Source organism: Erpetoichthys calabaricus, chromosome 3 (assembly GCF_900747795.2).
Source record: "Erpetoichthys calabaricus chromosome 3, fErpCal1.3, whole genome shotgun sequence".
NCBI classification, from domain to species: domain Eukaryota; kingdom Metazoa; phylum Chordata; class Cladistia; order Polypteriformes; family Polypteridae; genus Erpetoichthys; species Erpetoichthys calabaricus.
The window spans coordinates 101,983,147-101,999,629 of record NC_041396.2 but is presented as its reverse complement, the minus strand read 5'-3'; the positions used below and the strand labels follow the sequence as shown (position 1 = coordinate 101,999,629).

Here is a 16,483-nt window from a genome sequence, read left to right as displayed (position 1 = left end):
GAGAGCACTGTGCTGTAAAAATTGGAACAGTGCTTCTGGTGAGATGTAAAACAGAGATTCTGACTGTCTGTTAAGGTTGTGTGGTATACCGGCACTGAAAAAATACTGAAACACACTAATTTTAAAACAGCCGACATTTCAGGAGTTTTGGTACCAGAAGTAAACGTCAACTTTCAACTCAACACTCGGTAAAATAGACCGGGGAAAAACATACCAAAACAAGCTCTAGATTTCACTGCATGCCTTGACGCGATTGAGAATTAATGCCTCCTCCCCTTAATTTGATGAGATTAAGACATCACAAATAATGCTTTGATGCACACATTAAATTCTATCAAGAGGGAGACAGTGCGTAGTGCAGCATGATGGCGTGGCAGACCAAGGAGGCATGCAGTTTTGCAGTGCACCAGGGATAATGAGGTAAGAGGAGGGGTTTGGAGTTATCTGTTATTTTGCTTCAGAACCATTTTGGGTATCTTTCAGAAAGAGTGTGGAGTTTCCCAATGTCCTGGTTAAATTAACCACCATGACCTGGTGAATTTGACCTCCTAATTATTCCCTGTCCCATACTGACTAAATATCTCTCTCACCACTCAACCACATAATAACTATGTGTGGTGAGCATACTGGCACAAAAATGACTGCCATCACATCATCCTATATACTGGTGGTGGTCGAAGTGGTTCTATATAAAGTGCTTTGAGAAGTGTACAAAAGTGCTGTATGAATGTATAATGTAATTATTCCTTATACTCTCCAGTATCTGTGGTTGCTTATAAAGGCAAATAACCAGGTTTTTGATAGCAACAACAAATAGTGTTGAATGGAAGAAGTCATAGGGGATAGGGAGGTCTGATTAAATCAGCTCTGCATGTTGCTACTACCATCACAAAGGAAAGCTTAACAAAAATAATGATGATGATGATGATAACATTTGCCCATTACCTCTATTCATTGCCCCTAATCTGAAGACTTGCTGCTTAACTGTTCACAGTTTCATTTAGGCTGCTTATAAACAAGTTAAGGAGCCTATCTAAAATTAATTGTAGGCATAATTATATGCTTTGTTTCTTCTTGGTCTAAGCTGAATAGAAGCAATGGATGGAGTCATTTTATCACTAAGATTATATGTCACTGCAAATAATTCACTAGTGTGCATAAACTGGCTACAAATTCTCTAAAGGTTTAATTGATCAGGCTGGATAATTGAGAAAAAAGGTATTATCAGTGATGACAGTAATAATGTATGAAAGAAGGAAAAGTGTAAAACGCTACCAAATTTATAAAGATTATCTTTGAAAATACTGCTACCAAGACAGAATACTGATGAATCACTATATGTTGATGTGTGGTGAGATGAGTCCCAGGGAGGTTTTATTATTACTTTATATCATGGCCTGGTGGCATCATTGCCGTAATTAGGATAATAATGTAATTGACAAGTGTCAGGTGGAGTTTGCTACAAAAAAGGGTGAGGGTGAGCCAGTATTATGGGGTGGAAAACGAAAGAAAAGAAAGATTGGAGAAGGCTGGTGTGACAAGTGTTTTGAGGGTGGAGAACTGGACAGGCAGGATTAGCTCTATTGAGCAATTTTAAGGGAACAGAAGTGACGGCTATGTAGAAGTTTCAGTGTGTGGCAAAGTTCACGTCTGCTAAATAAAGGAGCAAATAAGGACAGAAAGATGCGACAGGGAAACTGCTGTGTTGAACAACTGTGATTTTAAAACATATTTAATTTATTCATACATTCACCTGAGAACACTGTTTGTTTTATGACATGATTTTAAAAAAAGATGTATTTACTGAAGTATGCACTTTTTGGACACTTCAATTCTGTATTAAATAATAACCTTCCGCTATTGTTTTGAATAAAAGTCTTGCCTGTTTCCTCACTTTACATGGTTCACCTCCGTCGTGACTACTGATGTCCCAGAGCTGAAAGTTGTACCCACGGCTGAGGGCACAGGACATCATAGGATGCCACATTTAAGTTTTAAGATGGTGAACTTACCTTAAACTTGCTTTCTGACTTGCTAGGAGTATAAATAGTGTTTCTGGATTTAAAGGTGGTGAAGTGCTTGCACTGAGGACAAGGTTTAGTGCTTGAGTCCACCCTGCTGAGCTCTAGGAAGTACCTGTACTTTAGCGCTTCGTCATTGGGCAAGTGGGCCACAACAGTGCTTTCTTCAAGGTTCTCATTGCATTCTGTAATTGGGCACTTAACAGAGACCTGACCAAGTTGTACCTGAAAAAAAGAATCAAAAAACAAGAAAACCTACTATTATTTTTTGATATAAGGAATAATACACAAAGTAGTTAAGGATACCAAATACATAACAAACACAAGAATGAACAGCATTTTATCACCAATGATTGATTCTATGTCTAGAAAAGTCTTTAAATGATTATTGACTACAGATGCAAATACACAACCATAATCCCCACAACCACCTCTTACTGATCCTCTCTATTTAATACACTGAATAAATTTCTACAGCATGTCTGTGTGACCCTCCTAATGGCAGCTCATTTACATTACTTTTTCCTTAGAAATCTCCTTACGGAGTACAAATTATATTTCCACAAGAGACCAAAAAATGCAGAGCAGCAGGCCTTGACTAATGTCTCTCACTCACTCTCCTCCGACCAAAATACTGATAAATTGGTACCTGTTTTCCAGACATCTTATATCAGTCTTTGGCTAAATGCAGAATGTTTGCCTGTAATAAGGTCCAGAACATCAGCAATTACCTCAGCCTCTAAAAAGTAAAACAATTAAATGTTTGAAGACCAGTGTCATTGACTTCTGTAATGGTGAAAATCTTTGAACTTCAAATGTTCAACATCTCAAATTTTTTCACTGACTCTCTTCTCAACATTTGTTTGCTTACTACGTCAGACGATCAGTAGAAGATGCAGTAAATATTGTTCCCTACTGTATCTTGCAGCATTTAAATGGTCCAAGTCAGGATCTTATTTGAGGATTAATACAATTATACCAGACCTTCCGCTACACTCCTACACATTAATAAGGTTGTAGTTCTCTGGATCTTTCATTATCAGGGAAACAGACACCAGAGTGAGTATCAATCAGGACTCCAGACTATGAGCACAGTTTTTCCTCTGGGATGTGTTCCGTCACCATTGTTTTACTCCCACGACACAAATTATTTCACCTTCAGTGCCATATCAAAAAAGGGGAATTGTCTGGTATGTTAGTAATCTGCTATGAAAACAGTGGAAATTGTTCTAAATCTTTAGAAACATCCTGTCTCCCCTTACAGTACTTGTAACAAATGATATAATGTACTACTGCTGTATTTGAAAACTATTCATGAAGTACAGCCATACTAATTTAAAAGCAACTGTTTTTCTCAAAATTCTGAAATTAATTTATTACAACAGTTTTATACTTGGGAATCTGCCAAGAATAAATGTGACTGTTGTTGAAAGAAAATAGTGCATATGGAACAAAAGAATGCAAATTGAAAAAAATGTAACACTTTAATGCAGGGCTGTGGAGTGGAAGTTGGAGCCAATTTTGGGTACCTGGAGTCAGTCATTACAAATTTAAATTGTAATGAAAAAAAAAAATACAGCAAGTTCAAATGTCCCATTTCACAAACAACAGGCATAATTAAGTACTTATCTGATGTAAGAATAAAGCCCAATGCATAGTTGTGTTACTACTAGTGTGAATGTTCATCTGAGCTATTATACAACCTGACATTCACATATTATAATCTAGATTATGGTACATTACAAAAAGTGTTTTCATTTTATTTCAGATATAATGTGTTTAACAAGTTCATTTGAGTGTAAACAATTGTAATGATGTAGGTGTTGGTATGTGCTATGGCCTGATATGTATTCAGGGGTTCTTGCTATTATCAATAGCAGCCTTTCCTCAGGCGTAGTTCCTAATTTGTTTAAACATGCCATAGTGCAACCATTGATCAAAAAACCAAGCCTAGATCCCACTGTGCTATCCAATTTTAGACTGATTTCCAAGCTTCCATTTCTGTCCAAAATTTTGGAGAGAAGTGTGTATATTCAATTGAAAGCCTTTTTAGATGAAAATGATGTGCTCAAAGTGTTTCAATCTGGTTTTAAGCCGCTTCACAGTACTGAAACCGCATTACTGAAGGTTTTTAATGACATCCTTTTGGCAACAGACTCAGGGGATTATGTGATTTTAGTTCTGCTCGATTTAACAGCTGCTTTTGATACTATAGATCAGGGGTCCCCAACCCCCGGTCCGTGGCCCACTACCGGTCCGCAGCCGTCTGACAGCCGGGCTGCGAGAGAACTGCCGGCAACAGCGACTCACTGAGACTTTTCAGAACGCTTGGCGGGCGGGGCTTTGCAGCGGTGCAGAGAGAGGAGAGAGACCGAGGTGAGAGACTATTACAACAAAGCATTTTTATGGTCCTGACAGTTTCCCCATATGACATGAGTCTATAGAAATCACGTTACTACGAAGTACATTCAACAGATGCTTTCATTAGCCTACAACGAAGTGACCTTGAAATGCTTGAACAAATCATCCACAGAGCAGTTAGATCTGTGGTCGCAGCTCAGTTGTGCACGTTTGCACAACGATCCCCAAACAGAAACATTGTAAAAAAAATCTCTTTCTTCGAACTTTCCTCGAACTGTTTTTTTTTTTTTTTTTGCTGTTTTTGTTGTCTGTGGGTTTCAGTGATTCCTTTTGCTTATTGCTTGTCAACATTTGAAAAACATCCATTGGAATTTAACTCATTGTCACTCTCCTATAGAAACGGCAGACACGAAAAAAAGATTGCAGTGTTAATGTTTGTGATGTGCAATCTGTTGGATTGGCAAATGTAAAGCATATGTCTTTGTTATATGCAAAAAAAGAAGAAAAATCTCAGATTGCAAACGTATGCGAACTGCTTAATAACTTTAATAATAATAGAAATGTTATGTAAATTGTGTATAAAACTGCCCCCCCCCCCAACCAACCCCCCCCGACCGGTCCATGGAAAAATTTGCATCTAATAAAGTGGTCCTTGCTGTCAAAAAGGTTGGGGACCACTGCTATAGATCATAGTATTTTATTATCTCGTCTGGAGCATTGTGTGGGCATTCGTGGTACTGCCTTGGCGTGGTTTAAATCATACTTGACTCAAAGAACTTTTTCAGTGAGGCTAGATGAATTTAGATCCTCCTCTGCTTCACTATCATGTGGGGTTCCGCAAGGCTCCATACTTGGTCCTCTGCTATTTTCTTTGTATCTCCTGCCTCTTGGCTCTATTCTTAGAAAGCATAAAATTGCTTTCCATTGTTATGCAGACGATACTCAGGTTTATGTACCCCTCAAACGCAAGGATGCTTACTCCATACAAACTTTGGTTATGTGCCTAGAAGAGGTGAAAGCTTGGATGGCAGTAAACTTCCTAAATTTTAATGAAAATAAGACAGAGGTTATAGTTTTTGGTCCTGGGGGCACCAGTGGATCTATTTCTATTCTGCTCCTGTGGATTTGGGTCCCCTTGCACAATATGGTACACCTGTTATTACAAATTTGGGTTTTAGGATAGATGAGGATTTTAGACTGGACGGTCAGATCAGCGCGGTGGTGAAATCTTGTTTTTTTCAGCTAAGACGTTTGGCGAAGTTAAAAAACATTCTTTCCAAAGATCAATTTACAACAGTAATCCACGCCTTCATATACAACCCGGTTGGACTATTGTAATTCGTTGTATGTTGGTGTTAGCCAGCCCACCCTGTCTCGGCTCCAGCTGGTGCAAAATGCTGCTGCATGCCTTTTAACTGGCACACGGAAAAATGAGCACATTACACCTGTGTTATCCTCACTGCACTGGCTGCCTGTTCAGTTTAGAGTTCATTTTAAGATTCTTTTATTTGTTTTTAAGTCCTTAAATGGGCTTGCTCCACCCTACCTCGCTGAGCTGCTGCATATGCACTCTCCTTCCCGCTCACTCAGATCAGCTGCTTCTGGATGTGCCTAGGACTCAGCGAAAGCTCAGGGGGGATAGGGCTTTTTCCGTTGTGGCTCCAAGGCTCTGGAATTCACTGCCGATCCACATTAGACAGGCCTCCTCACTGTCCATTTTTAAGTCTGCTCTTAAGACTTACCTCTTTGGTTTGGCGTTTGATCCTGTGTGAGCAGTTGATTTTACTCTGCTTTAACTCTGTTTAGTTGTGTTTACTATGTTTCAATTAGTTTCATTTATTGTATTTTATTTTACTTATTTATTATTTTGTTTTTGTTTAAAATTTATTTTAGCCTATGTTCAGCACTTGGTCAGCGGCTGTTGTATGTAAAGTGCTTTATAAATAAAGTTGACTTGACTTGTCTTTTGTTTAAACTAGCCAATACGGTAGAGAGTCAGCTTCCTAGCCAGTAGTTCTGTGGTTAAATGACATGTATGTTGCCTTCCTTTAATCAACATGGAAAATACATGAGCATATTAAACACAGAGGAGTCGGAGGCAGGGAGTTGCAGTCAGGGAGTTGGAGTCGGACTCTGACTCGGAGTTAGAAGTACACAGAAACTAATGAGTCGAAGTCGAAGGATTTATCTACCGACTCCACAGCCCTGCTTTAATGAAGATGTTCATAATCATAATCCTGACAAACTACATTGTGATTCCAAATAATGAAAAAATAAATGAAAATCAAAATGTATTTTAAACTCACATTTGCACTATGATACTGTGATACACAAATCTTTACTGTAAAATGACCAAAGAATCTGGAATGTAACAGCACGTTATTTTTTTTTAATATTGCAAAAAAAAAAAAAAAAAAAATCAAATTTCAATATTTCAGGGATTTAAAAAAAAAAAAAAAAAAAAAAAAAAAAAAAAAACTTATGGGCCCTGTATTATTTACCTGATTGTCAAAAAGTTGGTAAGTTTGATCACAATCCCAAAATGTGCTCTAAAAAGCCATTAAATAATATCAGAATTTGGCAGGTTAATCACGAGACATTTACAAGAAAATCTTAAAGGTATCATTATTAGACCATTCATCAAATCTAATGCAAGTATTTTCTGTGTAATCCTCTTCCATACCTACTCTTTTATATAATCAGTTAGGCATTTACTTTGTCATTACTGCTGCCTCTAATGGTTTTCTTTAGATGATTTTCATTCGCAATGTTCATCTACTGTACTCATCAGCTAAGCTTATCTACATTTTCCTTTCCTGTAGTATACACCCACTCCTTTAAACAAACTATGACTTCACAGAGACCTCATTATACTATAATGTAGTAACTTTGGAATAAAAAAAAGCCTAGTTAAAAACAAAGTTTATGAACATCTAATAAATTCATATTAAAATGTAAGTGATTAACAACTGACTTTGAAGTGAGATGATACTGCTATGAAATGACTGCACTTTCGTCTGCTGATTCATTTTAATATGCCTTAATCTTTCCTTTTTATACCATATGCTAATATTATTTTTCTTTGATCAATCATTTTCTCCCAGATTATCCATTGTGTCTGGCTTCAGGAAGTTCTCTGCTTGTCTCTTATACTTGTCATGGTTTGGACAGCATTTTACAATCAGACGAGTTGCTCTAGATATCCTCTTTTTGTTGACATTCCTCTGAATCAGCAGTGCCTTTCTTTTTAATAAGTTTTTTTGGTTATGCTTATTTTAACTTGATTCTACCGATGGGCTCTAATGTCTTCTGATGACAGCTATAGGACATTTAACCTCAGAAAATCTCTTACTAAATAATTATAAACCCAGTTCACAACGGTTGTTGGTTGCTTGTTTCAACAGCACAAAATAAATCCACAACTGTATGTACCTAGACATACTGTAGAACCACCAAACAAGTGGTGACATGACACATAAAAACATTAAAACTAAAAGGATGAATACTGACAATCCCACGTCTTTTCTTAGATCCGGTGGTTAAATCATTTACTCCTCAGCCACTACTAACCAATCTAATTTATTAGCTTACAAAGCTTAATCATTTTTACATGTATTATTTGAATTACTTTGCTTACACTACTATGGTAAACTCCAACTTGGAAATTAACATTTATGTTATTATAAAAATAATAATGATATTAATATTTTAACATATCCTTTTAATGAGCATAATACTGTAAGTTTGCAACCAATAATGGTGGAAGCACACATGATTCCATTTAATGTAACATTTCTGGGATAGAAGATCAAATAGATGTTAATAAGCATGTCTTTCAATATATTAAACTTCTGAAACCTTACAGATAACTTAGTTGTCTCTCTTTCATAAACTAATATGCTAGTCTTTGAAAATAAGTCATGTCTTGAAACCTAGTTAGAAAATTCGTACTTTAGGGATGTTCAAGAACAGTTTTACAAATGGCACATGCATGTGTTTAGTGCTGCATTTCATTTAGCTATATCTTCAGATTTTTCTGGTACTGTAAAATACTGTTTTAGGAAGTCAAAAATATTTCTTATTTTTCATTTCTTGTTACAACTTGTTATTAATTTTAGCCCATGCATGATTAACTTTTGACATTTCTTTTTTACACAATAGCACATAATTGGTTATTTAATGACACTGGTCAAACTTCTATTTGATGCTTCTTGTAGGTCAGCACTACTCATCTTGTTATTTACATATAACCTTCATTTTCTCTGTGTACTACTTCGCACATCAGTACATTTTCCAACTACACTGCCTGGCCAAAAAAAAAAAAATCGCCACCTGGATTTAACTAAGCAAACAGGTACGAGCCTCCTATTTGATAATTAATGAATGGGCGATTATCTTTCAGCTGGCAACAAGTTATTTAACCCCAACTGATGCCATGAGTTGCTTCTCATTTCATAAACAACCATGTCGAAAGACACATCTCGTGGTCGTGGAAAAGATGTTAGTCTGTTTGAGAAGGGTCAAATCATTGGCATGCATCAAGCAGAGAAAACATCTAAGGAGATTGCAGAAACTACTAAAATTGGGTTAAGAACTGTCCAACGCATTATTAAAAACTGGAAGGATTGTGGGGACCCATTGTCTTCGAGGAAGAAATGTGGCCGGAAAAAAATCCTGAATTATCGTGATCGGCAATCACTTAAATGTTTGGTGAAATCAAATTGAAAAAAAACAACAGTAGAACTCAGGTCTATGTTTAATAGTGAAAGTAAGAGCATTTCCACACGCACAATGCAAAGGGAACTCAAGGGATTGGGACTGAACAGCTGTGTAGCCGTAAGAAAACCACTAATCAGTGAGGCAAACTGGAAAAAAAGGCTTCAATTTGCTAGGGAGCATAAAGATTGGACTCTGGAGCAATGGAAGAAGGTCATGTGGTCTGATGAGTCCAGATTTACCCTGTTCCAGAGTTGAGAATCTTTGGGATGTGCTGGAGAAGGCTTTGCGCAGCGGTCAGACTCTATCATCATCAATGCAAGATCTTGGTGAAAAATTAATGCAACACTGGATGGAACTAAATCTTGTGAGATTGCAGAAGCTTATCGAAACAATGCCACAGCGAATGCGTGCCGTAATCAAAGCTAAAGGCGGTCTAACGAAATATTAGAGTGTGTGACCTTTTTTATTTGGTGGCGACTTTGTGTGCGCCACCACCATCTACCCAAAGCACCATGATGTTCCAACAATGATGGATGGATTAAAAGCCAGAAGTCTGTATGACCATCAGCATCAAGTGACTCCGTGAAAAGCCCGAACTACAAAGAGGACTATTTCATTTATGTTAGGTAGAATGCCCAAAGGGGACTGGGCGGTCTCGTGGCCTGGAACCCCTACAGATTTTATTTTTTTCTCCAGCCTTCTGGAGTTTTTTTTTTGTTTTTTCTGTCCACCCTGGCCATCGGACCTTACTCCTTTCTGTGTTAATTAATGTTGTCTTATTTTAATTTCTTTTGTCTTTTATTTTTCTTCTCTTCATTATGTAAAGCACTTTGAGCTACTTTTTGTATGAAAATGTGCTATATAAATAAATGTTGTTGTTGTTGTTTTTGGCCAGGCAGTGAATTTACGCATTTTTGAATATTGTCCAAGTCTTTTTGCATCATTTTTAATGCTGCCTCGATATCTGCTATCACTCCAGCTTGCTTCTTTCTGTCAAACAGGGAGTCTTTAAGTTAATTAGACTCCTTTCAATTCAACACCTCTGTTGTATGAGAAAACACACATTCTTCACTTAGGCTGATAAAGCTTAGGTATTGGCAAATCTTTGGCCCTGTCCACACTAGTACTGTTTTGTTTAAAAGCCAGACATTTGTCACCGTTTTTGACTTTTGTTCACACCACCCTGGCGTTTTCAACTGAAGAAAATAAATACTCTTGAAAATGCTCTCCAGAGCTTTAGCCTATTGAAAAAAAAAGTATAGTGTTTCAGTGTGGACAGGCAAAAATGAAGATTTCCATAATGCTATGCTTGGTTTGTGCTTATTACATGGCCCTTACCTGTCTTGATCCTGCACATTGCAACATCCCATTCTCTGATTGGTAAACCTTCACAGAATAACTTCAATATAGTCAGCACATAAGATTTGATTTCCATGGAACTTTTTGTGCTGCCTACCTGTATGTATCTTAGTTATATTTTGAGTAATTTTTAGAAATTGCATTCAAGTAACTACTTGCACTGCATGATACTGTCACCAAAGGTATATGTGCTCAAAACATGCCCAAATTGGTTTAATACGACTGACATGCCACAGTGTGTGTGCCTAGATGTTATATGTACGATGCAACGCACTGTGATTACTGCACAATAAATTATGGAAAATTTGATGGTGATATCAGAAAATCCGCTTGATATAAAAAGTCTACACACCCCTGCCAAAACAGCAGATTCTGTGTAATAAAAAATGAAACCAAGATAAATCCTGTCAGAACTTATTTCACCTTTACTGCAAAGTTGCAATGCAATCTATACTAAGAAGGTGAAAACAAACAAATCAGAAACTGTTTAGTGAAGAAATGAAGAAACAAAAAATCATACAAAAACCTAGTTGCATTAGCGTGCAGACCCTTTAATAACCAAGGATGGGGCGGTCTTCAAGATCAACCAATCACAACAACTCTCATCTCAGATAGTAGTTAGTATATCCATCCATCCATTATCCACATGTCATCAATTAAAGTGGCTCTGATTGAGCTCAGATAACGTTTGGCAAAGATCTTTTAAAACATGAACGGGATCTCATCATTGAAAGGTATCAATCAGGACAACAGTAAAAAAGAATGTTCAAAGCATTAAACATCCCATGAAGCTCGATGAAGACAGTCATCAACAAGTGGAGAAAATATGGCTCAACAGTGATTTTGCTAAGATCAGGACGTCCCACTAAGATTAATAAGAAGACAAGGTGAAAACTGGTAAGGGGGGCCAACAAAAGATCTACAGCAACATTAAAGTAGCTGTAGGATTTCCTGGCAAGTACTGTTTGTACCCTATATGTGACAACGATCAGTTGCATTCTTCATATGTCTGGGTTGTGGGGCAGGGTAAAGACAAAGACAAGGCAAGACAAAAGACGTTTCTCACAAAAGGAAAACATCCAAGCCCAGTTAAACTTAGTGAAAAAGGTACGCCCAGTCTCCCACAACCATGTGGAAACATGTATTATGATCTGATGAGATCAAGGTTGAACCATTTGGCCATAAATCCAAAAGTTATGTTTGGTGCAAAAATAACACAGCATATTATTAAAAGAACACCATACCCACAGTGAAACATGGTCGAGACAGCATCATGCTTTGGCACTGCTTTTTTACAACTTGAACTGGGGCTTTAGTCAATCATGAATAGCTCCAGGTATCAGTCTATTTTGGCACAAAACCTTCAAGCATCTACTAGGAAGCTGGAGATGAAAAAGAGGATCAATGCTGTAGAATGGCCCATCTCGAACTATCTGGATTGGGACCCACGTGCAGCAGGTGACACCTCAGCACCACACTAGAACAGTGAGAGGTTTTTTACAGTGGCAGGAGTGCCAATCCTGCCACCAACCCCCAAGTTTTCCCACGTAAGTTGGAGGACCTGCTTGCAGAGCTGGATGCAGGTTAACTTCACACCCAGGATGAAGCAATTGCAGGCTAAGGGCCTTGCTCAAGGGCCCAGTGGAGTAGTAGGCATTGTTTTTAATCTATAAAAAAAATGTTTCACTTCAGAATGCAATTTCATGTTGCAAATTAATACATACCATGATTGAGAAAAAATAACTTTTAATTGAAAAATGTATCCATTAAAACACAAGGCCTTTTGGGCAGCCTCTAGTTTACCCGACTTAGAAGTGTCCTAGTCAGAGACCATGGGCTGTTTGTTATTCAACAGGGCTAGACGTTTATTTAGACTCTTTAAGGGACTACCCAAAAAAGACATCAATCGCTTGCAACTGGTGTAGAATGCAGCTGCCAGAATATTAACTACAAAAAGAAAATCCAAGCACATCTCTCCAGTTTTTATGTCACTACATTGGTTGGTCATTTAGAATTGACTTTAAAATACTGCTTATGGTTTACAAAGCCTTAAATAATCTTGCTTCACCCTATATTTCGGAATGCCTCTCACCTTAGACTCCACATCATGACCTTAGATCTTCAAATGAGTGGCTGCTTAGAATTCCAAGAGCTAAACTTAAAAGAAGTGGTGAGGCAGCCTTCTGCGGTTATGCACCTAAAATCTGGAATAGCTTACCAATAGAAATTTGCCAGGCTAATACGGTGGAGCATTTTAAAAATGCTGCTTAAACCCCATTATTTTAATATGGCTTTTTTATAGTTTCATTTTAGTGTAACCCTGATATTCTGTATATGCATTTAATCATCATTTTTACAATGGCTCCGCGATATATACTAATCCCTACTTTCTCTGCTGTTCTTTTTCCGATTTTCTGTGGTAGCGATCTGCCCCACCACCACCTGATCAAGGCACCATGCAGTCCTTACATTGATGGATCGAAGGCCAGATGTCCACATGACCATCATCATCTAATTCTTCCACATGAAGCCTGAAAACTATGAGGACTGACTTAGATCATTTGTCAGGTAGATTTCCCAGTTGAGGCTGAGCGTTCTTGTTGCCTTGGAACCTCTGCAGATTTTGTTTTTATTCTCCAGCCCTCTGGAGTTTTTTTTTAATCATTGTTTTCTGTCCTCCTGGCCATTGGAACTTACTTTATTCTTTGTTACTTAGTATTGCCCAATTTTATTTTTATATTTTTCTTTTTTTCTTTCTTCATCTTGTAAAGCACTTTGAGCTAAATATTTGTATGAAAATTTGCTATATAAATAAATGTTTTGTTATTTTTGTTTATGACTGGTTTTCTTTCAGTCCTCAACACAAGGACACAATTGATTGTCTTTTTCAAAAAAGTAAAGGTTGACACCTTTGCCTTGATCTTGGTAACCTGCTCCTTAGTATCATGCATGAATCTAATCATACTTAGCTGCCATTCTCACTTTGTTACCTGCACTGGTGCCTATAGTCACTGAGCTTCTACGGCAGCGGTTCTCAAACTTCTTTAGAATTTCTTGCGAGGTGGTCCCTTTAAAAATTGTTCGATGGCGCACGGACCCTTTTATTAAAAATTAAAAAATCAATATTATTTCAAGAAAATTGGGGGCGCCAAATACTTTGCACAAGGGTGCCACATACACACTGCACAGCACTGCATATGTACAGGCTGCTGTGAATAAAACATTTTTTGACAAAAAATTATTTATTCAGAAAATATTATGTACATCTTAGTTATTAAATTTAAGTTAAAATTTTAATGGGATGGATGCATCTGCTTTGCTTTAAACATTTGCGATGAGCGGGCAATTTCACCACTTAAAAACACAAAAATTGTAAAATATGTTGTTTGTTGATTATCTGTATCCACCTTTAGCACTCTTATTTGCTTCTAAAATATACGAAAATTGTTCACGAGTGTTTTGATTCTACGAAAGAATCGATAATTTTTGATTATGATAAAAATAATAAGGGCTGGTATGTGCCAAGCGATAATGGTGGGAAAACAATGCGGTGGTAATGAATAACTGAAGTGCGGATTAGTGGTTAGGTCTAGGTGGTGGGGGTAACAACGAAGCACAGTCACATACTTCCCCTCGGATGGTAAAGGTTAATAATTATAAAAATATAAATAGTATCAATAAGCATTCATTTTTCACGGTCCCACCGAAACCGCTAGAGACCGCGGACCCCAGTTTGAGAAACACTGACCTACGGGGACCAGGGCTGGTAGGGTCTTCTGGTCCCAAGTAACCATGTCATCCAACTCTGTGTCCCCGAGAATCTTTGTCCCATCTGGAGTTTTCCAGAAAAATGTCCCTCTTCTCTCTGTCACTTTTATAGTTACACTGCTCTAGAAAATCTTTGACAGTTGGTCACCCCTTCAAACAGTAAACAATACTTGTAACTTCCTGCATCAATTAACTCAATACGATTAAAAAGCTTTTTGGACTTCAGAATTTATTCTCAAACAATATTATTTAAAAAAAAAAAAAAAAAAAACAGCTATAGATATTTCCTTTGCAAAAAATGTAAGTAAACTTCAGCAATAAGCATGTCCCTTATTTAATTATGCCATTTTTGAGAAAGGTCGCTTACTTGCAATGGTAATTCACTGCACTAGAACTACTTCATATTCAAGCAATTTGGAAAATAATTATAGCTATATGTACTTTGTTCACCAAGTATATATTATATAGAAATAAATCAGGGCACTGGCTTCCACATATAATCACAAACTGCTTTTATACAGTACAAATACAAGAGACAGGTATATTGCCATCACAGTAAGACTATATTTAGTAACATGCATGATAGAATGTGGGGTATTCTGTTGCAAACAGAGTAATCAATGTTTACACGGACACCTGATCCAGGATAAGCCCTTATCTTTCTCCTAAAACAGGCTCTGGCTCTCTCAGTTTTTAAATTAGAGAATGAAGAGTTTGAATATGGATGGTCTTATAACATCCTGCAGACATAAATGTAAAAATATTCATTCATATGATCAGAGTTAAGTTGTCATGTCTTGAAAAATACTCTTGTATAAACAATAACCTATGTTCCTAGAGGTCTAACTTTATACAGTATCTTACTATCCTTCCATCCACCCATTTTCCAACCTATTGGTCTGTTGGAGCCAACCCCAGCCAACACAGGGCGCAAGGCAGGGAACCAATCCTGGGCAGGGCACCAACCCACCGCAGGGCACACACACTAAGCACATCAAGCACACATCGCCAATCCACCTAACCTGCATGTCTTTGGACTCAGGGAGGAAACTGGAGCACCCAGAGGAAACCCACGCAGACACGGGGAGAACATGCAAACTCCAGGCAGGTAGTCTGCTTACTACGAGGCAGCAGCGCTACCACTGCACCACCGTGCCCAGTACCTTACTATCAGAATGGAATTATAAGTAGTCATTTGACATTTTACTGTACCTTTTGGTCATCTAAAAAGGTCATTTTTGGTCTGAGGAGGTCACAGTACTACAAATCATCATAAGCAAATGCAAAGAAATGAAAACTAGTTTCAACTAAAATATTCCACTGTCCATGTGTTTGTAGCTATTCTTGAATCACAAACCTTTTTAAGCTTAAAATAGGTTGAACTAATGTTAAGCTTTACTCACAACTGGCAGAGTATGAATGCACTCATGAGGTACAAATTGTCTTGGTCAGTCAGGAATAACTCAGTCAGGTGACCTTTATCTTGTTATATTTTTCACCAGTGTCTGCTAGAAAAAAACACCTTAGTCATTCTAAAGAAAAAAAAAACAGCATATGCATATGAAAAAGGGCGGCTCTCTTATTCACCATTTTCAATGTAAGCGAGCTCATCAAAGCTTGAATGGGTTATGTACTATTAAGCATCAAATAAATATTTGCGAAAAAAATTAGTTGCTCTAGCTCAATGCATTCTTGAATAACTTTTGTTGCTGAAAGACAGGTGGACAAGCTGCAGGCCACTAATTAGCTCCAGTGAAATATCACAGACTAAGCTGAGAAGACAAATGCCAAAGAAAGAAAGAAAGAAAGAAAGAAAGAAAGAAAGAAAGAAAGAAAGAAAGAAAGAAAGAAAGAAAGAAAGAAAGAAAGAAAGAAAGAAAGAAAGAAAGAAAGAAAGAAAGAAAGAAAGAAAGAAAGAGAAAATTCAGCTGAAATGGTTTTACTTTTTAACTGCTCTCACTCACTTTTGCTAACAGTTTTAAACTGCAACTGAAAAAAATATACAGCCTAATGAAAAGTGTAAGTTATGAAAAAAACAACAGAACACCCGAAACTGCCTGGGTCAGGAAAGACAAGTGAGAGGTACAATTTTGTTTTTAAATATAGGAAATTCTGAAGTAAGACTCCTGAGAAATAAACTGAAAAAAATTACAGAAAGTTTCTCACAATGGGCGGCATGGTGGCGCAGTGGTAGCGCTGCTGCCTCGCAGTTAGGAGACCTGGGTTCGCGTCCCGGGTCCTCCCCGTGTCTGCGT

General features: G+C 37.5%; 1 protein-coding gene across 1 annotated transcript in view; it reads right to left on the bottom strand.

Moving 5' to 3' along the window:
- Positions 1–16,483, bottom strand: part of rnf217 (ring finger protein 217) — a 151,938-nt gene that overhangs the window by 73,160 nt on the left and 62,295 nt on the right. The window contains exon 2 of the mRNA XM_028797245.2: positions 2,013–2,246. Within this exon, the coding sequence (XP_028653078.2) occupies positions 2,013–2,246 (234 nt within the window). The remainder of the gene's footprint in view (positions 1–2,012; positions 2,247–16,483) is intronic.